The following is a 26,437-nucleotide window of genomic DNA, read 5'->3' as shown; positions in this document are numbered from 1 at the left end:
CATCTGAGTGCTTCTGCTTTTTCTTTGAATTCATTTCCTCCTGCATTGATAAAAACCCTTGTGTGTGTCACATGCTGACAAAGAATCTGCTGCGAACTTCTCACCTGTGAGCCACACTGCCCTCCTGAATCTCCTGGACAAATATCCCCAGCTCTCCTGTGTTCTCCCTTCTGAGCCCAACAACACTAAAGCCAAGGCCTCCGCATGGAGGTTTGAGGAGCTCAAACGTTTCCACATGGCGACCCTGCTCAGGAAACAAAACAGAAAACAGAATCAAGAGACAATTATTAGCTGGTGGCAATGGTGCATATGTATATTTTTGATCTCAGCTCTTGAGACCAAGGGAGTAGGATAAGAGTATTGTGTGCAAGTCTGGGCTAAACAGAAAATGGAGGCCAGCCCAGATTCCACAGTGAAATCAAAAACCAAACTCAAACAGTCTCAAAATAAAACAAAACAAGAAACATTATTACATACAGAAGTTATCTCTTTGGTGTATTTCTTTGATTATCAAAAAGGAGGAACTAGAGAAAGATTAATTTAGTACTTGTCACCTAAGATACGACATTTCCTTTTGCCAGAGGAGTATGTCTTAGATTGTAGCACAAAATACTCAGTTTAAAATGTGATCATTTTTCCAAATGACCAGCCTTGAAAATATAAACATGTTAAGTAACATTATCCAGACTGAGCAGGTTGTATTTATGTACTTAGGAACACACACACACAGAGGGGTGGGTAGGGAGAGGGAGATGGTCAATCCTAACTGCAAATCTATAAGGAATGCAGCTCGTTGTTTACAATTATGTGTCAAAATGATTCATGGGAGTTTTGTCCCTGTCACCCTGTATCTAGAACTGTCTTCCATTCCATTAGCCCCAGCTGCACTGCCCTCATTGATCTGATCCTCATACAGGCAGGGTGCTCACACTCCCAGCCAACTAAAAATACCCACATTTACCCCTTCATTTCATATGTGTCTCCTCAAGACGTATGTGTGGGTACATATGCATGTGCATAATTAATAAAAAAAAAAAAAACAGGGACCACTATCTCAAAAGCATTTGGCGAGAGGAAGGGAAGGGTGAAATGATGAATAATCAAATAAATAAAATGTAACAGAAACATCTAAGCTAGACAAAATTCCGCAAATGCTTTTTCATTACAAACCTGTTCAGGTATTACGAATGCTCCTGCACTCCTCAAATTATCCAGGACTGGAGGACCATTTTTCAACACATCCAGTACTGTCTCACAGGGAGAAACATGCTTACCTGGGCCATGTTTTTGATGAGCTGATCAAATTCATCACTGGCAGGCTTTCCATCCAGGACAGGTGGAACACCAGGTCCAGAAATTGCTTCCAGGTTCCCATTATTTGGAGACAGCGAATGTGATTCGCTTTGTGGATTGGAGATGACAGGAGACCTGAACTGAGGTGTGTGGGTGTGGTCAGCACTGGCTGTTGCCAAAGTAGCAAGGTTTACCTAGGAGAATGCAGGGATGATTAGCAACGGCTGGAATACCATACCGTCGTCCCACGGTGGTGGGAGACGTGAGAGTAGCTTTGCAGCCCTTTTCTTCTTTAATCTGAGGTTAAGGTTAACATTAACCCTGGCAATCAGACCACTTCCTGCTACATCTGGAATAAAAACTGCCAAAATAAAAAGATAATTTTACTTTGCAAATCCGAATATCCCAGTGTCTATTGCATGGCTCCAAGTAAAGACAGTGAAAGCACTGTGGACAGATGATGCTAACTGTGCAGTTACTGAGCAGTGTGAGCGGTCATTCCTAAGAGTTGTAGGCTGTCAATCCGACCTGTGCAGTAGAAGCAGCCAGTCCAAACAGGGCACTCCTGCACAGTTTTATTCTACAACTCTGCGTCAGAAAGATTCATCAGTGCTATGTTCAAAACAGCTTTGTCCTGTTCTTCTTTCCCTTGTCTTTAGCTATGCTGAACTCCTCACATATCTGACATTGCAGTAAGGTGTTCCACAGCACCAGCCAGGTCAAGGTATTCCCATTCTGTTCTTTACTTCACTCCTGCCTATACAGCCTTACCGTGCAGAAGCCCTCCATGACAACCTATCCCACACAGGACCCCTGTTCTGCTGGCAGCCCGGCCCTGCTTCTCTTCCCGGCTTATTGTAGTTTCACACTGTTCCTGTGACAGGAACACACTCTGAACACATGCCACGTAGACAGTAGAAAGGGTCCTGTGGCTTACATCTAGGTCAGTATCTATCCCAGAAGGAAAGAGGGGCAGAGGTTCCAGGCAGGAGCATGGAGGCAGGAACCGTGGAAGAGGACAACTTGAAAGCTTGGTCTCTAGCTCAGTCTTTCTCAGGCTCATGCTTAGCTAGTCTTTTCTTACAGCTCAGGACCATCAGCCCAGAAAATGGTATTTCCTTCAGGGCTCTGGATCTTTCTACACAAATGACCAATCAAGAAACTGGAGACATGCCCACAGGCAAACGTAATAAAGACGATTGCTCAGTGGAGACGCTCCTTCCTTGGGCCAGTAAATGCTAACTAACCAGGATGGCACTTCCACACAATTCCACGCTGCTGATAGACAGCTGCTGTTACAACACTTCCTTTCTAGACCCTGGGGTAACTAAAATGTAAAACTCCCTAGTGGAAGGACCCAACCACTCTGTTTTCTTTGATATTTCTGCTGACCTTTAGAGGAATGCCTGGCCCAGAGCAGAACTTCCATATGTATTTGAAGAACAAATACTCATCCACACAAACCCCCCACTAGCATCAGCTCCAATTCATGGATGATGGATCACACAAAGGCCAATGACTAATAAGGACGGGTGACCAAGATGCTGCTCCATCACACTGCCTCTGCATGCTACACAGAACAGCATCACTTGAAGTACCACTACAGGAGAAGGAGGTGAGGAGCATCCAATGATGAATTCAGTGAGAACACTTCATACAGTGCCACCAATCTATACCTAAGAGTTTGTCACCCATCCTTAAAAATAAAGCAGAAAACTCACTTCGTCACCAAAGCTACCAAAATTTTACCATTATATTATCTACCATTAGTCACCCATGCTAAAGAGAAAAGAAGCTTTTGGGAGTTCTATCAAAAGCTTATATTAAAATCTACAGCAGGAATAATCAATTATTATTTTTCAAAAACAAGCTTCTTTTGCCAAGACTGGCTTTTTTTTCCCCCCCAGACATGGCAACTTCAGGGAAGCCTGCCTGCTGTAGAAGACATACTGCTCAGGTTGAAGCAGATGGTATAATAAAACGTGTGACGGGCTGTAAGATCCCACACACTAGGACCTAATGCTGATGGCGTGTTTGCATAGTGAAAAAATATCTGGACTTCGGCTGCAGTGAGCCAGAGTGAACAAACCCAATTCCAGGAATAGATAGTCTCCATATAAAAAAATTAACACTGAAGTACAAGCTCTGCTGTTAGGGGACCAGAGTCAAGGGCACCGAAAGAGTCAAATTTTTGGAGAACACTTGTCACTGCAATGTGAAGATCATCTTATAGAGTCTGATGAGGCTGGCGATCTCCCTGGCTTCTTGCCTGTTCCCAAAGTTTCATATCAATGGAGTGTCACAGTTACCTACTTAAAACAACCCACATATTTTAAAAGCTGTAATTTAGTTATCCTATCAAATGACTTGTTTTTAAGTCTGAAAACGTATACTCTTAGGAAAAAACACAACCACCAAGACCTAAAGGTTTCAAATGTACATCTAAGATAAAATGTTTTCTCCCAAACGTACTTAACTTTTTTTCTACCTCATGTTTGTATGTGTGTGTGTGTGTGTGTGTGTGTGTGTGTGTGTTTCAACATCATGTCAAGTCCAGGCATTTACTCAAAATCTACATCTAGAATAGCTCCAGTGAAGCAACCCATAGATGCTCTAATCTGTTCTCACAGATGTAGACACTTCCATGGACCTGCTCCTTCCTACCCACAGATGGTTTCACAGACCCTAGACAAGAAACAGCCAACTCTCCTAAGACTGGACCAACATCCTCATTCCCACTTTCTTAGGTTTCCCAGAGATACATCACCCCAAATCAACAGGAAGTAGCTAGTCTAGTTTCTCCTTTTTTTAATTAAACCAAAATGGGGGAATGTTAGCATTCCTTCTAGGCTCCGCCCCACAGTTACCTGGCAACAGCCATGTAATACCTGGCTTACTATAAAAATGGCTGTTTGGCTGGCCTAGCTCTCTTACTTTCTGCCTCTTCTCTCCCTGTCCCCTCTCCCTTTCTCCTCATACTCCTCTCCCCCTGCTTGTGTACCTGGCCAGCCTCTCCTCTTCTCTCTTTCCTCTCCTCTCCTCTATTCTCTTTCTCCTTCTCCTCCTCTTCTTCCTCCCTTCTCTCCCTCTTCCCCCCTCCTGCAGAGGCACCCCTTTCTACCTCACCATACCTGGCTTCTACCAAACATATCCTTGGTTCTGTTTCTTTTTTACAATACACAGCATATCCAACTATAAAAAGGGACACCAGGAATTCTAGCATGTTCTAATGGTAAGAAGCAGAGCAGTAGCTACGTGAAGGAGAGGAACATAAAAAGCTGAGACCACTGCCATCGATCTACTTCAGAGGCTCCTGACCACAGTGCATCCTAGTGACGCTGCTGTTATACAAGGCAGAGAAATCATGAAGATCCAGGAGAAAAAAGCTGAAACTCATCACCAAAAAAGCAAAGCTTCCTTCCTGAGCCACAACTGAGCAGCATGACTAAAAACTAAGACATAGCAGAGGTGTCTGCATACACCTATAATGTCAACAGAAAAACAGACAAAATCACGATTCAGGGGACTCTGTCTCCAAATAAATGAGCATATAATAAAAATAAATAAATAAAACCTAACAAACTGGGCATAAATAGTGATTGTTTTCAGAACATACGTATGCAAACACACTGGTTGCCTTAGATTGGGGGGGGGACAAAATAAATGTGGGGCCAGAAAGAACCTAATCTAAGAGAGCAGGTCGAAAATGTGGAAGGTCCAGGGTTAAAGAATAGTAAACAAGGTTTAAAATGTGAGTGAATCGATACCAATTCCTTATAACAGCAAACAACACACTCCTACAGAGTGTGGAATATCTATGGAGCTCTGGTGCAGGCAGCTACTCAAAGGGCAGGGATGCGATGAAATAGGTTTAAGAATTTTGAGCTCTCTGCATCCTCCAAGTGGTGACAGCACTAATTAGACTAGAATGGAGGGAGTCAATGACACATCTGATGGGACAAGGACAAGGACACAAACTATCAGGAAACTCAGAAGTTTTAACACTGAGCAAAAGCAGAAAGAAACATGTCACTAAATAGGATATAGGATAGAAACAGGTACATAAAGATGTGCAGAAGCACTAAGAAGAGTCAGCTGAAAACATACAGAAGTCCATTTTATACCTCCTAACATAGGGAGGATGTGGGAAAACATAACTATATACTTACTGGCAAATAAATTGGTAGTTTCTGTGGGAAAGTCACACATGCATTAACCATACAGCCTCCTGAGCATTATTCAGTTACAAAGTCCTAAACTGGAGGCCAGACATAGTAAGAATGTCTGTAATACACATACATGTCTGTAATACATGTCTATAATACAGTACATGTGTATAATACACATCTGTAATACAGGAAGCTGCGGCAAGAGAATTATGAATCCAAGAACCGCGTAGGAAATACACTGGAAAAACTGTCCTGACAACAACAAAAGTCACAGCAACAACAACAATCTACATCCAAAAAACCACGCTACATAACTGCTCACAGCCGCAACTTCATCTGTAATAGCAATAATACTGGAAACAAAATCCCCTTCAAGCAATAGAACCATACCATGGATCATTCCTTAGTAATAAACGAGGAACAAAGTATTAATACACTTTGGATGAATTTCAAGAGTGCTGGACTATATGGTGAAATAGTTTTAAAATCTTTATGAAACGAATCTTATTTTAAAAGACTCTTGCTCTAATTGCAAGATAAAATATCAATATTTTTTAAAAGAATCGTTAGTCTTAATGTATACCAACAATGCACTCTCACGTAAATAATTTCAAAAAATTAACTACAAGCATATCTGACTTCTACACCATAAAACTTCACAACAAGGAAGAGGGGAATAAGAGGACACCTGAGACAATGGGAAGGCCACCTATGCTCCTCGGTTGCCAATTATTAATATGTCTGTTCTACCGAAATTTATCTGCAAATTTAATTCAGTAATTATCATAATTCCCATATCATATCTCACAGATCAAAAAAAAGATTAACATATTCAAACAAAACCACAAAAGACCACAAGCAACCAAGGAACTCTAAGAAATAAGAACACTGTGAGACATTTTACAAGACCCAGCCTCAAACTACACTGCAAAGCTACAGTGGTAAAGGCAGGCTGATACTTGCATAAAAACAGACAGGTAAAACATTAGAACAGAACAGTGGACCTAAAAAGACAACCAAGCTATAACTCCTTCATTTTGACAAACTGGGCAAAAGCACATGTCGTAATAAATAAAAAGATGGTGCTGGCAAAACTGGACACCAACCTACAGAGGAATGAAATTAGACGTATATATTACACCTTGTACAAAACTCAATTTAAAGGAACTAAGGATGGTAGCAGGAATGGCAGAGCCACCTCTATGTACATGCTGAGGACCCATGCAGCCACAAAAGCATCTCCTACAGGAGGACCTAATTGAGGACTGCCTGACAGACCCAGGATTGATGTAGCAGACAATACCAGCCAATCAGGAACTGCTGTTTAGAAGCGATGCTTTCTTGGGGCCAATGGGGGATGTGGGTGGGTGGTATTAAGGAGCTTGCAGCACTATTTACATGAGTTTACTTCAATGTTTCTCACTTGCTCCAGGGGTTTGTGTCTTTGACTCTGCACCCCCCTACCTCCAACTCCCAAGGGCAGGTAGGGTCAGCAGCAAGTAGACTAGGGCACAGGCAACATCATAACTTAATTTAAAACTTTAAACACTGAAGCTTCCAGAAGAAAACATAGGGAATATTCTAAGTATTCTCGGACAGGCAATAACTTTCTCAACAAAAATCACAGAAGGGTGGGGGGGGTCCTTATTTTTAAATCTAATTAAGGAAATTGAGTTGTGGGTTCAGAAAGGAGACATCTGTAGACGAAAGGAATATATACTTTCCAAATGTTCTGAGCTACAAACAGAATGAGATGCAGTTCCATGGAAAGATAGTAGTGTCACACACAAGCACAATTTTACACGTCTGAGATCTCCCTCTTATTCATTTAGATTCCCATTAACCATCAGGTTATGTGACACTAGGCAGCATTGGGAGCAGAGATGGACAAGTTTCATTCCCCAGTCTTAATGCTAAATGTGAGTGAAACACTGTATTTAAAACTAACTATAAAATTACTCCAAGAATCTCACTCAGTTCACTCAACTACTGAAATGGATATCTTTCATTCTCAGCTATGAGCTCTTAAGTGCAGACCGTGGTCTAGAACCATGGAATAGGCCCCCGGAAAGTCAGTTCTGACTGCTTTCAGCTGATAAGACTTAACAAACGAGGAGATTCGATTTGGAAAGCAGCTCTTTACCCTAAGACTTCAAGGACTGTTCTGAGTGACGGCGAAGGAAAGTCTCCACACCTGCTCCCGTTAGGTCTGAGTGCTGAGTTTCTCCTGCCTACTTTTATGTAACACTCCCCTGTGCTGAAAAGCACAAATTACCAGCTATCAAACTCAAGATGGAGGGCAAAGAACACTTAAAGCCTAGAGAAGGAAATGCATCAAAGAGTGTGTGAGACTCTTGACTTTTCCTTTCTGGCATTTAGTAAAGTGTATACAGAGAGTATTAATCTACCCAGCGCAGGGCCTGACGAGTGAGTTGTTGACAGCATCAAGTGCAAAAATGCAGGCTCGGCATCAACACAGTGTTCATCAATTTAAATGATCGGCCACTTTACCACTTAGACTAGTTTTTATAGCATTTTAGTTTTCGCTCAGACCTGCAGCTACAATGATTTTATTCATTGCCAAAATTACAAAAAATAAAAATATTTATAAAAATCCGGTCAATAGGTACAGTAAACAAACCTTGCACTCAAGCACAATGCAATGTACTCCCTCTGACGAGATAAATTACACTTTGGAAGGAAGCCTTTAAAATCTTTAAAAAAAAAAAAAAAAAAAAAAAGGAACTCTCCGCCAAGAGGGTGGTTGGGAGAGGGAGCACCTTCTTGGAGGCAATGGGACAGGGAGGGGGGATGGGATTGGGGGAAAGACATAACATCTGAAATGTAAATGAAGATCGTGAACCCCCCCCCCCCACCCAGGTCTTTCACCACATAGATATAAAGCACTGAGTGATCTGTTCAAAGAAGAAGTAATTGAAGTTCTAAGAGTCCCAACTGTGTTGAAAACTCTTCATTGCTGTCATAAAAAACTCTGAAGTTTACTCTTTAAAGCCATTAAGTCCTGGGTCCTGTGAGACAGCTCAGCAGAAGGAAAGGTACCTGCCACCAAGCCGGATGACCTGAGTTCAATCCCTGGGACCAGCATGAAGAACAGAACATGACAAGCTGTTCTCTGAACAACACATTCAACCTATGTCCTGTGTACGTGCATTTGCAGATGCAATAAAATAATTAAGTGAAGTATAAAAGGATTTTTTTTTTACTTACTCCCTGAGTTTCCACTGAGGTTCTAATTTCAAAAATAATAGTTCTGGTTCTGGCAGTACTCGGGCTTCTAATGTTTCAATGGGGGGGGGGCACGGAGAATTTGTACTGTGGAGATTAAAAGAAAGACGACCAGAAATACTTCCAGCTCCTCTATCACAAATATCAACCTATCTTGCCACTCTTTAGATCACTCTATAAAGGTTTTGGGGGTACTCTTTGTTCCTTTCCTCATTGGTTGGTCTTTGTTGGGTTTTTGAAATCTGAGTCTTACCCTGGAGCCTTGTTGTATAGCTCAAGCTGGTCAGTTACAGCCACCCAAATACAGGTACTCTAGATGACCCAAAAGTTCCCGAGGGAGTAGTTAAAAGTCCTTTTAAAAATATCTTCCTTTAGCTCATGTCTTTTGTGCTGAAGCATCATATAAAGGGGGAAAAATGACCTTGGAAAAGGGATCAAGGAAAGCTACTACTTTTGACTTGCAAGCTGAACTAGCCAAGTTTTAATGAGCATATCTGAAAATATGATTCAGGTTCAAACTATGACTATGTATTTCTGAGTATATGAAAGATAGACATGTCTTCAAAAATGAGCAAAACACAAGGGTAACCTGATCATAGTTGTTACCAATAAAGAAGATAGCACTTTCAGATGAAAAATTAGAATTTTAGAGCTAACATCTGCCACCTTGAGCTCAACATCATTCCACTTCTAAGAGGCTTTGTTGATACAATCTCAATTATAATTAGCGAGCGCTACTTTTAATTGTATAAATAAGTATAAATTTTAATTTTGTCAATCTCCAAATTTTTCAAGTTGCCAAAGTAATATAAAAGTATGTTTGCATAAAAAAACAAAAACAACCCCCCCAAAAAAAAAACAAAAAAATAAATAAAAAATAAAAATCATGACAAACAACTGGGTTTCACTGTGATGGAGTGTGAAATACTGTTGAGTTCCAAACTCCACATTCCACCTAACCTTTAGGAAAACATCCTAAAGCTCCTGGAAATCTATTAAAGAAGAATAGCAGGGGTTGGAGGTACGGCTCAGAAGTAAACGCATTTGCTCCTCTTGCAGAGGACTTGAGTTCAGTTCCAAAAGCTCACAACACAGCCCACAGCTACCTGTGGCCCCAGGTCCAGGTGATCTAATGTCTCTTCTTCCCTCTGTATGTACCACATGCCCATTCACACCACAGCACACAGACATAAACACAGAAATTAAAACAATACATCTTTCAAATAAAAGAAGAATAGCTACAATTTCTTAAAAATGTTATTTTCCTTTGCAGTGCACACATCCATGCACGGCCATATATACCAGGTAAAACCACAAATTCAAACAAACTAAATGCAAAAGCAGGTAAGAGAATCTTAATTTAAGAATTTAAGAATAATTTAAGAATTTCCTCATGACTTGAGGGCTCCTTAGGGTTATTTATTCTCAGATTGCTGCTATGTGATTTTGCACTGGTTTCTGTTACTAATAGGTTTTAGTCACACACATAACACACACACACACACACACACACACACACACACACACACAGACTGCCACCACCACCTCAGCCACTCAGTCAAGAATTAGAGTAGAGCAATGTAAAGAAAATATAAAGCAAAGTTGTTCCTCTCACTAAGTTTTAAACATAAAATCGATTTTCCATAATTATTGTACATGAATTAATGAACATTTAAAGCATTTCTCAACTTTAACGTTTATTACAGTCAATACTTGGGTATAAAATTTTAAAATGTTTAAAAGCTCTTCATCAATAATATGAAAGATTTATTTTTTACTTGTGTATACATGTGTATGTGTCTGCAAGAGGATATGTACTTGTGTGAACAGGGACCTACACCTTTGTAACAGAGGCCAGGAGAGGACATCAGTTTCTTGATAACTGGGCTGCAAGTATTTAAAGATACAGGGCATATTGTATAAGTTCTGGGACCCAAACTTTGGTCCTCATGACTGAAAATCAAACATTCTTACCCTTCTGAGCCATCTCTCCAACCCAAGTTTTTCATAAATTTTAAGAATGTAAGTCATCATGAAATCAAAATTTTGAAAGTTATTGCCTTAGAATATTAAATCTCAGTATTGAAGGTTAGCAAATAAGAAAAGACAGCTAATATGTACTGAGTGCTATCAAAGGACTGGATTACACTTCAGACCTTTCATTTCATTGTGTGTGTGTGTATGTGTGTGTGTGTGTGTGTGTAGATCATATAAGATTAAAGTCTTAAGATCAGTAACTAAAACCTATCAGTAACATAAACTAATACAAAAGCAAATAACAACAATCTGAGAATAAATAATCCTGAGGAGCCCTCAAGTCATGAGAAAATCCTTAAAGTATGCTCAGTAATTATGAAGTCAGTGAAACATAAACAACAGAGAGCTCTGTAGTCAAGACTTGGATCCTGGCTTCAGCCTGCTCCATCACGTGATCTTTTGGTGCCTCCACATCCTCCTCAGGATGTGAGCAACTTCCTCTCTTCTCATTCTCACGCTAATGTGATGGTGACATAGAACTGTGCCAAGAGCAAGTCCTGGGGGAAGAAGACTCTAAAAGGCCATCTGATGACAGTGATGTCTAGGCCATGACAGACAGTCCTTCAACAATGTTTCTACTCTGAGGCATCACAAGATCTTCAAAGAAACTCTGCTTACTTGTCTTTTTTTATTTAAAAAAAAATCATCTCTTGGAAAAGAAAGATACATATTGAATGCTCAGCATACAGGATGTTTAATGGTATTTAAATTTAGTTAAGTTAAACTATCAGCTTTGAGCTTGAGTATACATGGGTACAAGGTATTCAAAGAGAAACTAGGCACAGTGAATGGAGGACATTCAGCCAGCCTGAACTCTGCACAACAATCCTCTTGGTGCAGGCTAGCACTGTCTTAAGTACCACAGCACACAGCAGTCTGTACATGCACTTCTGAATACCTCAGGGGAGCATTAATTCATTTGAATCCCAAGAACTGTGTTTCTTCAGGCAAACTTTCAAGGGAAAAATTCAAGGAATGTATCTTGACAAAATATATTACCATCAAAGTACACTGAAATTTTCTACATCAAGGCAACTAAAGCTCCAAGATTAGAATGAATTAATCCACTACCATGCCAAGAAAAACAGAAACTTAGATAAGACATTAGGGTCTTACACTGATTTTGACATCATTATCAGATCTCCAGAAGACAAATGAAACTATTAACTATTCACAATATGCCGAGAGAGAGAGAGAGAGAGAGAGAGAGAGAGAGAGAGAGAGAGAGAGAGAGAGAGAGAGAGAGAGAGAGAGAGAGAGAAAGGAAAAAATAACTCTGAGGACAAATACAATGGGGGGAGGGGTAAAGCCACAGAGCTATTAACCCCATTCCTGCCTAACCCAGTTCATATAACTAAACCATAACATATAGCAGATTATAAATGTAAATAAAATTAGGATGAAACTCTTATAAAGACTAAAATGTAGAATACAATTTTAGAGCAATTGAAAATCTTAATCTAAAATTTTAAAGCATTTATGTGCATTTCTCTTCAGAAATGACATTCCTTCCCTTTTAAAAATGTTTAACCTCATTCATTCCTTTACAGAGATAAGCAAGGGCAGAAATGACATAAACTGAAAGTCAAATGCCATTGGCTTTGGGTACAACAGGCCTGCTTTGGTCTCCTTGGTGTACTATGTCTATTGTCATATATGTCTATTGTCATAATATACTATGTATATTGTCATGGTCTGGTTAAGACACAGGACTTGCAGAAACTCTGCCTCTTCACTGGACCAAGCAGGAATAAGGCTGACTGGTATGCTTGAAAGCCCCATCAAGGTAGAAGGAAAGAACTAACTTCACAAAGCTGACTTCTGACACACCATGGCAGTATACACAACTATCCTTAACCTCATACCAGAAATATTTACATGTTAAAGTACCAAAATTTTTCATTTCTCTTTTGATTAAAAAAAGTGTTTGTATATGTATATGTATGATGCGTGTACATGGCTATCCATCTTCATCTTTCAAACTGTATGGGACACGGTCTTAAATTGCTTACTGCTGTTATGCCAGGATAGCCAGCTCATGCATGTCAGGGGCTTCCGTTATCTCTACCTTCTACACCCTCACACATGCTGAGATTAAAGACACTTCCTGCTGTGTCCAGGTTATATGAAGGTTTTGGGAATCCAAATTCAGATCTTCACTCTTGAGAAGCAAATGACTTATCCCCATGTCATCTGCCAGGATTTCATCATTCCCTCTGTCTAAACCGTAAGAAGTTATCAGAGCTGATGAGGTAGCAACTTAAAGGCATTATATCTCCATATCTGGACATGAACTTGATCCCTTAGGTTTACAGATATCTATGTATAGACTAGATGTTCCAGGAGTGATTCTGGTCATGCCCAACAAGCGACTCTAAAGAACACATACAGCATTTGCCTTTATCTCTACAGAGTTCTTTAAGGTGCCCTTCATCAGAAACATTTAAACAGGATGCTATATTCTTTGCATCAGGAATATAAAGAATAGCATTCTTCTGAGGAACGACTTACATATTTTCAAATCATACTCAAAGTTGTTATTTATCAAAATGTTACTAAAACCTCTTTTTTTTTTTTTGGCTAATACCAAACACACACGCATGCACGCTCGAGCACACACATACACACACAACCTGGGGATGTCTGCTGGAGCACCTGTTGGTTATGACCCTAAAAAGACTATTAGAAAACACAAATAATTACATCATGATTCATAAATGTAGCAAAATAGCAGTTATGAAGAAGCAATGAAAATAATTTTATGGTTGGTGGGGGCACCACAACATGATGAACTGTATTAATGGGCCATAGCATTAGAAAGGTTGAGAACCACTAGTTTTCTTTTATGTATAGAATCTTATCTGCTAATAAGGAAGTGTTGGTGTTTCACCTTCTTATTTGTATCCTACAAGCTCCTTCACTTCTTATTGCTCTGGCTCAAACTTCAGGTACTACGATGAACAGAAAGCAAGAGAGTAGGTACCTATTTCTGATGTTGTACTTTCCTCCTTTTGCCATGATGTTGACTGTGTACTTGCTATAGATTGCTATAGATTATATAGCTGATACTAGATACCTCTCCAGTATAACTGTTCTCTTCAATATTTTTATCATGAAGAAATACTGGTGAATAAAGGTATGGATGTAGCCAGGGTTTCTCAATCTGGACCCTTAAGTCTAATAAACTCATCAACTGCATGTTGGAGGGGAGGGTGAGCCTGTACTAGGCGTGATGGTCATGTGACAACTTCCCAAGCTCTACCCACTGCACCAATAGCAGCTCTACTAGCTCCAAGCAGGTCAAACCAATGTGACTGCTGACAACACTCTCATGTGAAAAGCACTCTGTGCACATATAATCACTCTTGCTTCCCCCCAAACTGTTATCTCATCTCTGCAGAAAAGCACTTACTGTTCATGATGCACTTTAAATATTGTCCCTTCCATTTGTGGCTATTCCTTTTATCAAACCTAAGTAATTCTTTCTATCCTAGAATATGTTATCTTGTTATCTTCGGTACTATTTTCCCAGTGAAATAGTAAAAACCCTATTTTATTAATTACTGTTTTTCACTGATTTCAGATGTTCAGCAAAGATATTGTAAACACCATAACAGAATTGGTATAATAAAAATTATCATTGCCACAGAAAATTTTAATTTAATGAATGTCTCACAAACAAAGTTTACAACTCCCAGTTCTTCTGTAATTTGGTTTGGTTTTGCCTGGATCCTCGGAAACCAAAATTAAATTATATGAATTTTATGAGCCAAGGTCTTTGGGTATCCACAGATCTACTACTGTGGTGTTTACATGTTTGCATTTGTGTTCACTCTTGTTCACTTTTCAAGTTGTTTGTCATCAGGAGTTGTTTTGAATGTGAACAGGTAAAATTTACAAATACAGAATTATACAAAAAATTCATTCACAGTGTACAGATGGCACTTCAAAAATGAAAGTGATTTGTTTTCATGATCTAATTATTCTAACTTTAATAGCATGTAACACCTAGCACTTCTTCAGTTAAAATTTTTCAAGAAGTCTAGGATATATATATGTGTGTGTGTGTGTGTGTGTGTGTGTGTGTTTGTGCGCGCTCGCACATATATGTAGCTATACATGTACATATATATATGTGTGTTACTACTATACATTACACTTTAAAATAAAACATGTATACACCAATATGTTTTTGAAAGGAGGGGACGGATCAACTAAGAAGCTGTAAACATTAACCAAGCCACTAATACAGCAGAATACCATATGACACAGACGCTGGAGTTCTTTACCAAGTGGTCCCTAGTATTTCTAGCCCAGGGCTCATTCCCCAGGGAAGCATCTTTGGTAACCTGAGCTAGGTACACCATTTCTCCCATCTTAAAATTAGTCTCTGTTGTCATAGCTTAAAAAAAATCTTGCCAATGTCAATTTCTAAACCCTGATCCTAAATTTTTATTTAAAATTAATAATTTTTATTCCCAGTGGTCCTGCATGTGACAGAGGGGGCTGATTTAGTGCCCACGATCATTCATAAAACCAGGTAATTAATTAATCAGGAGAGAAGCATCTACATCTATATGGGACTGGAGCAACTTCACCGAATAAATATGCAAATCCGATATGCTCAAGGCTGACAAGATTCTATTATTAAGCTGCTAACGTGTTTATTTCCCCCACAATAGCGAGATTTTTTTCATGAATACGCATTAGGCCCTGCAGTTAATCGCTGTGATGACTAGGTGACACCGAGGACACTGCTTGAGAACCTGCGTTTGACAGATCATTGACACGCAGTCGCGGTTCCCTTTCACTTAAACAGGAATCGTGCAATAGGAAATGAGCTGCAGCGATTAGAGATTATTCAGGTTTAATAGCATACATCCTTTTAGCTGGCGTTAGAACAATACACAATGTGGCGGAGTTAAACAGAGGCATCAATTATACTCTCAGACCTGCTAATAATTTTGACAATATTTAAATAGCACATCCCTTCAGGGCACGGCTTTTCTGCCCTCTCAGTTACACACCTGTCAAGTGTTTAATTTGCCAAAGGGAAACAGTTTGATTTCTAAGGGCAGTCTTAATACTGTAGAAGCAAATTAGAGAAATTAAACATTATTGAATAGAAGTAATGGGAAGGATGGGGGGGGGGGGAATTGCAGGTTTAATTCAACACGGCATGTCAGCATCTGTCATTAATGCAACAGTATGATCATGTTCTTCAGTAAAGCTATATACACCTCGAGCTTTTCTAACAGACACAGAATGATACTGGGCATGGTGCAGGGGCTGGAGCTAGAAAAAGGAAAAGACAGAAGCAGTCATTTCTACCTGCTGTGCAGACAAAATTGTACATCAAATGTACAACATAGGTATACGGTAACAAGTTTAAACTAGCAGTGGGTAATCCATATGGCCACTGGAATAAAAGCATGAAACAACTTTTATATGAACTATCAAATTATGAACATTCATGTATGAGCACTTTTAAATCTAACATGATAAAGTCTAGAATATTTATAAGTAAAACTTAAAGTAGAAAACATTATAAAAATTTTTTAAATTTTATGAGATACTTGCAAAATAAAAAGGTCTGGTGAGTAAAAGGAATTGGCAAAAAATGGCACCCACCTATACTAGACCAGAGAAGCTTCATAAAATACATGTGCCAACTCTCAACATTCTGGAAACAGTCACCAGCCTTTGAGAGATGCACAGGTATCAAGTCTGTTTCTGAAAGAAACAATACATAAAAGATCTAAAACAGGCTGCAGATCCCAAAGGCAGTAACAAAAGTAACATCTCATCTACTTGAACCTAACAAACATATCTCTAACCTTCTTGAGACACTGGGACAAACAGAATTACACATTTCCCTTTTTATCTATTTATCTATCTATCTTTCTATCTATCTATCTGTTTGTTTATTTTTACTATTTTTCCCTTCTATGGGACAAATGGTCAATGAGACAAAAATCCAAAGATATCTCAGACAGGTCAGCAGAATTCAAGGACCTCACAACCTAATCTGGGAAATACATTGTGAGAAGGTAATGTCAGAATCCAGCTGAAGCTCAGAAGACAATACAATTCCCACCTTTCGCAGATTCCAATGTCCCGAGCAGGTTTATAGCAAAGGAGGTTTTAGTGGACACACACCCCGCTCCTACACTGTCCCCTGCCTCCTGCCTGGGAATGCAACAGCCTCGGAGCAGACCTATGCTCTATGAAACATCCCCCACTTGCATCCTCATAGCCCTTCCTCAGAGCCCTGTCATACTGTCTACTTCTGGGGCAGAGGTCTCAACTCTTTTCAGAGGTCTCACCAGACTCTAGCCTCAGTCTGTCTACAGAGCTAAATCAATCTTACGTCCTTATGAAACAATCTCTGTCTCAGTGTCCTCTGTAGTTATCAAAGACATCCCCGTATCAGTAATAAAAATCACAGTAGACTATACTTCGTGAAGCTCCTTACAATACTCAACAGGCATCTCAGCAGGCTTTGTGTGAATCATGTAGGTCCACACAGCCCTAGAGTTCATGGAAACCCAGAAACAGTGCAACCTGTAGGCCATCTGCATCCTTCCACTGGACAAAATGGACAGAAGCTGTCTTCCCTGCAGAAGGCTGCCTGTCGGGCAATGATCCAGCTACTTTTGCTTGACTACTACTGTATTTTAACATACTTGGCATATGACTTTATTTTCCTGTCATTACAACTACATGTTCACATAATGCACAAGGGAGACTTCTGCTCACTCTTGGAATAAAACCATAGCGTACCATAGCATATTTATGTTTATATTCTAGACACTGGTTTCTCTAAAAGGTTGCTTAGCCATCAATATTGAAATCTAGTCTTTCCAGCATCTTACCAAGAAAGAAACGCATATTACACACCACCACAACAACAATAAAACCTCCCGTTTAAATTCACAACCACAGCTTTTGAAATCACTAAGATGAAACTTGCTACAGAAACATAGCTTATGGTTATGTGTGTGTGCCACAAGTTCCTGTGTGTAAGATCCATTTGTTTCTCTGCTCAGCTCCGACACACCCAGCTGTGGTGGCTCCTGTGTTTGTTTGTCACACAGTGTTCTGGGGATGGGGACACACTGGTGGCCACATTATCTCCTCGGCCCAATAGATAAAAGTTTCTGAAGATTCCTCTTTCTATCTATGGGGCATTAGAAAAGCACACAGGAACCTGGGTTAAGGCTGGAGGACACTAACCTGCTCCTCTGCTGTGCGTTGGCATCTGGAATACCCACTGCATTAGAAATGCTCACTCACTGAATTGTGAAACTAGTTTTTAAGTTTCGTTTTTATCCTTTTAAGGCAGAATACTTGCTAGCAAGTCATCCATAACCATTAAATTAATTATAAAAAACATGAGAACATAACTAAATAGACTTCAAACCTGAGGGGATAAGAACTGTTTTAAAAAAAAAAGTATTTTTAAAACCTGCGAAACGGCGATTAAATGAAGTAAGTTCAAAGAACATCTGACTTTGGTTTTCATCCTGTCATGTGACATGCTTTCAGCATTAATATAAATGTTCAAACTTTGTAATGTTCATAATTTTTTTACAGGGAATAAAACATGGTGTTACATTTAGAAATCCTAATGTTTGTCACCATCTGATGCTGTCAGGGAAGCAAGTGCTACTTGCACACTCTTAAGAAGTGAGAATTGCAGTTCCTCTAGCTGATGACAATGTAATTATCCTCTCACTGTCAAAACAGAGGTGACTTCCCTTCCTCATACACACGATTAAACATACAAATTCATGCTACTCTCGGATCCTGTAGCCGTAACGACCGTCGCGATCTGAATGAGCAAGATTACACGAACAACGGGGCTTAGTGATGATGAAAACTAAGAGGCCAGCCGCCCAGCCCAAACATTCTCATCAGCCTTCCTCCTGCAGGAGCTCATGTCTAAGCATCCACACGAGCTTTCAACATAATGTCATACCAACCGCAACAACGGGTACAAAAATAACTAGCAGGGAACAGGCACAGTAAGCCTGAATTGCCTGTCGGTTTAAATGACTTCATTATTTATTAACGTGGAGAGAAGTCAGCCTTTGGAAAAGTGCAAGCCTCTTTTTTTTTTTTCCTCACTAGATAGTTGCCACGCCACGAGGGTGTCTGTGGGTGGTGCCGTCCTACCTGGTCTTTCAGCTGCTGTAACGATGTCTGGAGGTTCAGGATCTGACTGAAGAGTGGACTCTGCAAGACAGACTTCAGGAGGCTCAGCTTGTCTTCATTTGCAACATCCCCACGCTCCTTCAGCTTGCTCTGCAAGCGCTCTGCTGCCTGCAGGGCCCGAGTTTTGTCTATTCCAAAGAGAAACATCAGTCAATAACAGAACTCCATAGACTTGTGGAATCTATGAAGACTCTTACACCTTTAGAATAGAATAATATCCTAAGGTGCACAGCACTGTCTTATGGAAACTGAATGTAAAGCTATAAAAAAAAAAAAACATTTTTAATTCAATATAAGGACCGTCTTTTAAGACTTTAAATACTTTTTTTCCCTCAAAGTTAATAGCATATTTATGTATGCTTCGAAAGAATTCAGCTGCTTAATCAGATTTAGGACCTAAAGGAAGACTACAATCTGTCACTATAAACCTTTAAGTTTCCCACAGTGAAGTTCATTTAAAAGCAGGAACAGGGTACACACTTAAGCAAACAGTTGTAAAGTCACAGAAACTGATGCACATGATGTGTAACTGACTCAGTGCCAGATGTTTCCAGCTCCTGTGAAAACCACATAAGCCTACCAAGGCCTTATCTAATCTGTTCTTTTTTATAAAGATATAACCATATTTACATATAATAAATGGGTAATTAATCCCATTGATAAGTGGATGTTGCTGTGAGTGATGTATCACATCCAAAATGTAATAAGTCCATGTATTAACAAATTAAGTATTATATACTAGAAAACTTAGAAATATTAAAAAATATACATTTCAAAGTTCTACTGGAATGTTTTACCCTAAAATTAAATAGCATATTTATAAATGCTTTAAACCAGTTTAGTTCAGATCACTGTTCGACATATTACGAATCAGGTGTCTTATGAAAGTGAGCACATTGACTGTGCTCTATGTACCTAGCACCTTACATACCTGCTTTCACCAGTGAACACCAACATGTTCCTGACTCACACAAACATGGGTTCTTACACTTTATAAGTCAAATTTGGTTTTTTTTATCAAATGGAGATTCTTCAAATACGTCCTAGCACAGTTATGATGACAGCATATACATCTGCTGCACATACATTACAATGCAATATTCCACGTATATTACAGTAGCCAGAAAAGAGGGGATCACCACCAGAGCTGGTGCTTACAGAACAACATCTACCAGTCCACAGACACTGGGTAACTACATACAGAATCATATTGATCATGAGTATACACACAAACAAGCTAAAGTTCTTTCAGAAATGCTAAGCCAAGACTGATAAAAGCTCACATGAAAACCTTGTTCTGCATCTTATTTCCCATGGTAAGTCGGAACAGAAATCTATTGTTTTTGTGCTAACAGAACGAAATCCAGAAGGCAGTGTTTTAATGGAAGGCACGCTTTCCCTTTCCTTCTCCTGAATCATCAGGAACTGCCCTATGTGATCTATCGGTTTTTATGGTGGGAGATTTCAATACGGAATGAGACATGGCAAATGTCTCACACTGAATTTTATGATAGGAGTAGGAATGGAGTTGAGTCAACAGTGCTTTTTCCTTTTATTGTCTCATTCCCTCAAAAACTGGCAACTGCTGAGATGTCAGAGTGAACTGTACACACCCTTCAGTATTCAGGCTCCCAAGAGCTATCTGGAGAAGGCACAATGCTAACCTGTGAGAGGTACCTGACACGGCTTTCTATAATTCGCTGTCTCTAAAGCACCATCCCACACTGCAGTGTGGGGAAGATAGAAGTCACACACAAACGAAGGAAATCGATCTCTCAGGCAAAACTATTTCATGCATGAACTAAACTATTTTAAATGGGATGTGAGGTACAATTACTAGCCTATGAGCAGTGCTTTGGCTACATGAATATAAGTGAGAATAACAATCTAGTTTATCATATTTATTTTTCAAATGTTATCCCATTTTAGCCCTCTCCCATCCCTCTTCCCCTTGCTTCCATGAAGATATTCCCACTCCAAACAACCCACTCCCACTTCAGTGCCATATTTCCCTACACTGGGAAAATGTGCCTTCAATGGACCAAAGGCCTCTTTTCCCACTGATGCTAGACATATTATCCTCTGCTACATATGCAACTGGAGCCATGGGTCTCTCCATGTGTGCTCAGTGGTTGATGTTTTTAGTCCCTAGAAGTTTGGGGGTAGGGGGTAGATGGTTGGTTGATATTGTTGTTCTTCCTATGGGCTTGCAAACACTTTGAGCTCCTCCAGTCCTTTCTTGAGCTACTTCATTGGGGTCCCTGTGTTCAGTTTGATGATTAGCTGCAAGCATCCTCATCTGTAGCAGTATGGCTCTGGCAGAGCCTCTGAGGAGGCATCCATATCAGGCTCCTGCCAGTAAGTACTTTTTGGCATCAACAATAGTGACTGGGTTTGGTGGCTGCACATGGAATGGATCCCCAGGTGAGGCAGTCTCTGGATGATCTTTTCTTCAGTACCTGCTCCTGTCCTCTATTTGTCCCTGTATTTCCTCCCATGAGTGTTTTGTTTTCCCTTCTAAGAAGAAACAAAAGATCCACTTTTTGGTCTTCCTTCTTTTTAAGCTTCATAAGGTCTGTGAATTTTTTTTCTTGGGTAACCTTAGCTTTGGGGCAAGTATCTACTTATCAGTGACTGCATATCATGTGTTTTCTTTTGTGACTGGGTTACCTCACTCAGGATGATATATTTCTAGTTCCATCCATTTGCCTAAGAATTTCATGAAGTCATTGTTTTTAATAGCTGAGTAGTACTCTATTGTAAATGTACCACATTCTCTGTATCTACTCCTTCATTGAAGGATGTCAGAGTACCAATCTTTTTGGAGTTCTGTAGGCTTTTTCTATGTCCATGTACAACTCTTTCTTTTGTTAGGGAAGTTTTCTTCTCTAATTTTATTCAAGATATTTACTGGGCCTTCAAGTTGGGAATCTTCACTTTCTTCTATACCTATTATCCTTAGGTTTGGTCTTCTCAACATTAGGAGCTTTTTGGTTTCTGCATTTTCTTTGACTATTGTGTCAATGTTTTCTATGTTATCTTCTTCCCCTAAGATCCTCTCTTCTATCTTTTGTATTCTGTTGGTGAGGCTTACATCTATGACTTCTGATCTCTTTCCTAGGTATTCTATCTCCAGGGTTGTGCCTTTTTGTGATATCTTTATTGTTTCTATTTCCATTTTTAGATCCTGGATTGTTTTCTTCAATTCCTTCACCTGTTTGGTTGTGTTTTCCTGTAGCTCTTTAAGTGATTTTTGTGTTTCCTCTTTAAGAGTTTCTACTTGTTTACCTGTGCTCTCCTGTACTTCTTTAAGGGAATCATTCATGTTCTTCTTAAAGCCCTCTATCAGCATCATGAGGCATGATTTTAAGTCCAAATCTTGTTTTTCTGGTTTGTTGGGATACACACTACTTGCTGTGGTGGGAGAACTGGTTTTTGATGTGGCCTGGTTGTATTGGTTTCTGTTGCTTAGTTTCTTGTGCTTGCCTCTTGCCAGCTCGTTATCTGTGATGTTAGTTGGTGTTGTCTCTGAATGGAGCTTGTGCCTCCTGTGGGCCTGTGAGCCTGTGGGCTTAGGAGTGAGAGGGCTCCCGGGTGATCAGCGCTCTGTGGGCAGGTTGTGGGTCCTGAGGGCAGTGGGATGCCCCTAACAATCCTGTTTTAGTATTAACTTACCATTCTGATTTCTAGTGTCACCCGAAAGCCATAACTGGGTTCACAAAACAGCTTCTATTAAGCTTATCAAGCATAATTTGTAGGCTCTCCCATATGTTAATTTATTTTGAATGATTGTTTCTATAACAATGTAGATACAATTGTCCACTACCTAGTTCAATGCTACGGAATAAGAAATTTAATCCAATTTACTAATGCTATATAGAAAATAGTGTACTGAAAAGCAGCAGAAGCCTGCTCACTTCTGACAAAAAAAAAAAAAAAAAAAAAAAAAAAAGATGGAGAAAAGAGAAATCTTACCTATGGTTTCCAACATCTTCTTCAAGGTTCAGTGTATATAATGATGCCAAACACCAACTAACAGGAGACTCTGAAGAGAAAGGAAATAAAATGGAGTCATAATGTTTTCATGAAACCCCAGGCCTGATAAATGCTTGGTGCTATTATAATTATTTTTATCAAAATGGTATTGACTTAAATGTAACAGTAGAGTTTGTGGAAGAATCATGCTTACTGTCTTGCTCTTAAGGCTGACTCAGCTTGCTTTCATAAACAACCCGGGACAATTAGCTCAGGGTTAACACAGTCCACAGTAGGCTGGATGCTCACGCCTCAATTGTTAATCATGAAAAGGTCCCACAGACATATGCATATCCTCTGGAGGCATTTTCTCAATTGAGGCTTCTGCTTCCTATATGACTCTTGTTTATGTCAAGTTGATTAAAAAAAAAAAAAAACTAACCAGCATAGCTATAAATGTTAAAGCAATGAAGAAAACTACATTCAGCCTAAATGAGGTCTAAAATGAACTACAGTGGTGTAGATGTTTCACACAACCAACTGCCCACACAATCTAATTTAGATGTACCTACCTATTTTTAGAACCTATCAGTAGCCCTGTCAAAGAAAGATAACATTCATCACCTATGTGATGCTCATATAAACAAATCACTTTTAAAATGTATTATTAATAAACTCCTCAAGATAAAGTAAACCTATTTACATTAATGTTCAAAGCATAGCTTTTGTATTTTAAAAAATTAAGACTAAATCCCCCAATACAGAGAGACCCATAGAAGTAATAGAAACCAACTAGCAACCATCCATAAGTTCTAGTTGTGGTAACAGCACCATCAGGTTACATATAAATCGTCCTAGAGTCTGTTTCAACAACCACACACTCTGAAGCATGGGGCACGTCAATCGTAACTCAGTGGATTTGGAATTGGAAAGAAGCAACATCTTGAAGAAAAGGATCCTCATAGTGCCTAACAGATTGTTCCTCCTGTGCCTGACAGAGTGCTCCTTTGGTGCCCCACAAAGTGTTCTCCCATCTTTCAGGCAAGGTGAGGTCTTCACAAAGTTACAGGGCCCTTAAGTGGGGAAGTTGCACTTGAAACCCCCTCTGACTGATTTCCAAGCCTGCACTCACTCTACTTAGATGGGGCTCACTAAGCAGCCCAGGCTGACCTTAATCTCATTATGTAGCTGGGGAGCTCTTAATCCAATTCCCACAGCCCACCAAGGATATGAAATGCGAACCACTGATCTCATCTTCTATCTCCTGTTTTCTATATTGACCTAAAAATAAAATCACACAGTAGAGGTATCGATTTTTTTAAAAAGAGAATGTGTGTGAGATGGTGTATAAAGGTACCACCAACTGTATAAAATAAAATAAAATCCATGGTAGGCAGAGATTGGTAGATGTGTATTTGTAAGAACCACAAAGCTGCACATTTATTAAAAAAGTATTTCCATGGATTCTACAAAACAGCTCACAAGAAAACATGGTCAGGCTGGAGGAGAGAGAAGAAAGGACTGAGGCTCTGCATTCTTCTTTTCGACCCTGACGGGGCACATCCAGACTGAACAAATATAAAGACAATGCCTAATCAAACTTGAGCTACAGGAAAAAAAAATGACTAACTTCTTATGTATTTCCTGCAATGATTCAGTGATATTCATACTAAAATCTAAAATTCAAATTTAACCTATCATTTAATTGACAGTCCTATTATCTTTGTATTTGTTCAAGAATAGTAAAATCAAAATATTGTTTATAATCTTGGGCCTGTGTGCTTTCTGTAAACTTTTATGATAATGACAGTTTCCAGGGGACTTTTCCTGTGACCATTTCATGACCCAATGATGGGTTGATAAGAGAATTTTTTTTGCAAGGAATGAAAAATAAACTAAATATTTGGGGAGCAAGCATAAATTGACCATTCTGCTGCCTGGCAAGCTGTTCTGGAAGTATGCAGACACAGACTTATGCATCCAGCCAGCCCTTCACACAGAACATCATTCTGAATACACAGATCTCACAACAACTAGCAAAAAATTCAAACAAAGGAAACCAAGAACTAAACCAAACCAAAATGAAATGTTTTGCTCTAGCACTTTAGTTTTCTTTCTATTTGCTGTGAAAACACTATAACCAAATATAATCTGGAGAGAAAGAGTTTATTTCATTTTGTAGGTTATAGTCCATCATGAAGAAACATTGGGGTTAACTGAGGTCATGGAGGGATGCTGCCTACTGGCTTGTTCTTCATGACTCACTCAGCTGGCTCTTAACCAATCCACAACCCCCTGCCCATGGATACCATCTCCTACAATAGGCTGGCCCCTCCACAACAATCATCAAACAAACATATGAATACTCCATAGGCTTGCTACAGACCAGTCTGACAAAGGCATTTTTATAACGGAGGTCCTTCTTCCCAGATACTCCCTAGTCTGCGTCAAATGGATGACCTCCAAAACAAAAACAACCCAGCCAGCACAGATAGAAATAATTCTCTGAAAAAAGAGCTGCAGGAGACACTCAGGCTTTTACAGTTATTACACTCAATTCTGACTAAACCTAAATAAATATAAAAATGTCAAAGCACATTGCACCCATTTTGTGGCTCATAAAGGTAGCTCAGCATCTGTCCCTGCATTTAAATTTCCGTCTGTCCTCTTCAGAGCTGCCTCAGCACTTCCTGAAGCTAGCAGACAAAAGCCAGATCGTAATCCACCACATGTAGTTTGTCATATCTGCAAGTGTTTGTGAGAGCAAAATGTACACTTTTGTGTATAATTCCTACTTTGGGATGACACTACAGAACTGTTGTGTCCAAAGCAGGGACACAGCATGGCATCTAGCCACATTACACCTGTCTAGTATGTGCAAGCAACCTTTGACTCGCATCTCCGCCTTTATTGTCTCCTTCATTTTCTAGGCCCTGATCAAAAGAGCATTCCTGAATGCAAGTTTTATCTTTATGTTCACAGTTATAAGTCTTTCGGAATTCCTACCATTGCTTTAACTGAGAATCTACATGCTTTAAATTAGTTTGTGCCAGGTGGTGGTGGCTCACACCTTTAATCCCAGTACTCAGGAGGCAGAGGTGGGCAGAGCTCTGAGTTTGAGAACAGCCTGAGTGAGTTCCAGCACAGCCTGGGCCCCTTTCATTTAGGATTCCTGCTGTTATTCACTTCCTTAGTTTTAGAACTTTCCCTCTTTTTAGAGGGGCAAAAGGTCCCATGGAAAATTATAGTTTAAACATTTTATTAGTTATGGATATATTTATACAACAAATATGTTCAAACTAACAAACATTCAGTAACATTAATTCAAAATTACTTTGAAGTGGGTTTTAAGAGTTACCTTTACTTATTTTTTTCTTATTGGGGTGTGTGTGTATGTGTGTGTGTTTGGTCTACTTGTATGCCTGCATTCACTTTTTACATGACTGCCTCAAGAACAGGTATTCTTACCCATTCAAAAACTTCCTTCCTTCCTAACTTAC

The 26,437-nt window shown here is 39.5% G+C and overlaps 1 protein-coding gene across 6 annotated transcripts in view; it reads right to left on the bottom strand.

The window, feature by feature from the left end:
* Positions 1 to 26,437, bottom strand: part of MPDZ (multiple PDZ domain crumbs cell polarity complex component) — a 136,875-nt gene that overhangs the window by 93,412 nt on the left and 17,026 nt on the right. For all 6 annotated transcript variants that reach the window (XM_080939985.1, XM_080939987.1, XM_080939989.1 and 3 more), the window contains exons 2-5: positions 22,938 to 23,007; positions 18,924 to 19,090; positions 1,275 to 1,487; positions 105 to 244 (exon numbers count right to left, since the gene is read on the bottom strand). In XM_080939985.1, coding sequence (XP_080796111.1) covers positions 105 to 244; positions 1,275 to 1,487; positions 18,924 to 19,090; positions 22,938 to 22,953 — 536 coding nt within the window. In that variant the 5' untranslated portion in view covers positions 22,954 to 23,007. The remainder of the gene's footprint in view (positions 1 to 104; positions 245 to 1,274; positions 1,488 to 18,923; positions 19,091 to 22,937; positions 23,008 to 26,437) is intronic.

Source organism: Micromys minutus (assembly GCF_963924665.1).
Source record: "Micromys minutus genome assembly, chromosome: 28".
Lineage (NCBI taxonomy): Eukaryota > Metazoa > Chordata > Mammalia > Rodentia > Muridae > Micromys > Micromys minutus.
Note: the sequence above shows the minus strand (reverse complement) of the source record. Positions and strands in the feature narration are given on the sequence as shown.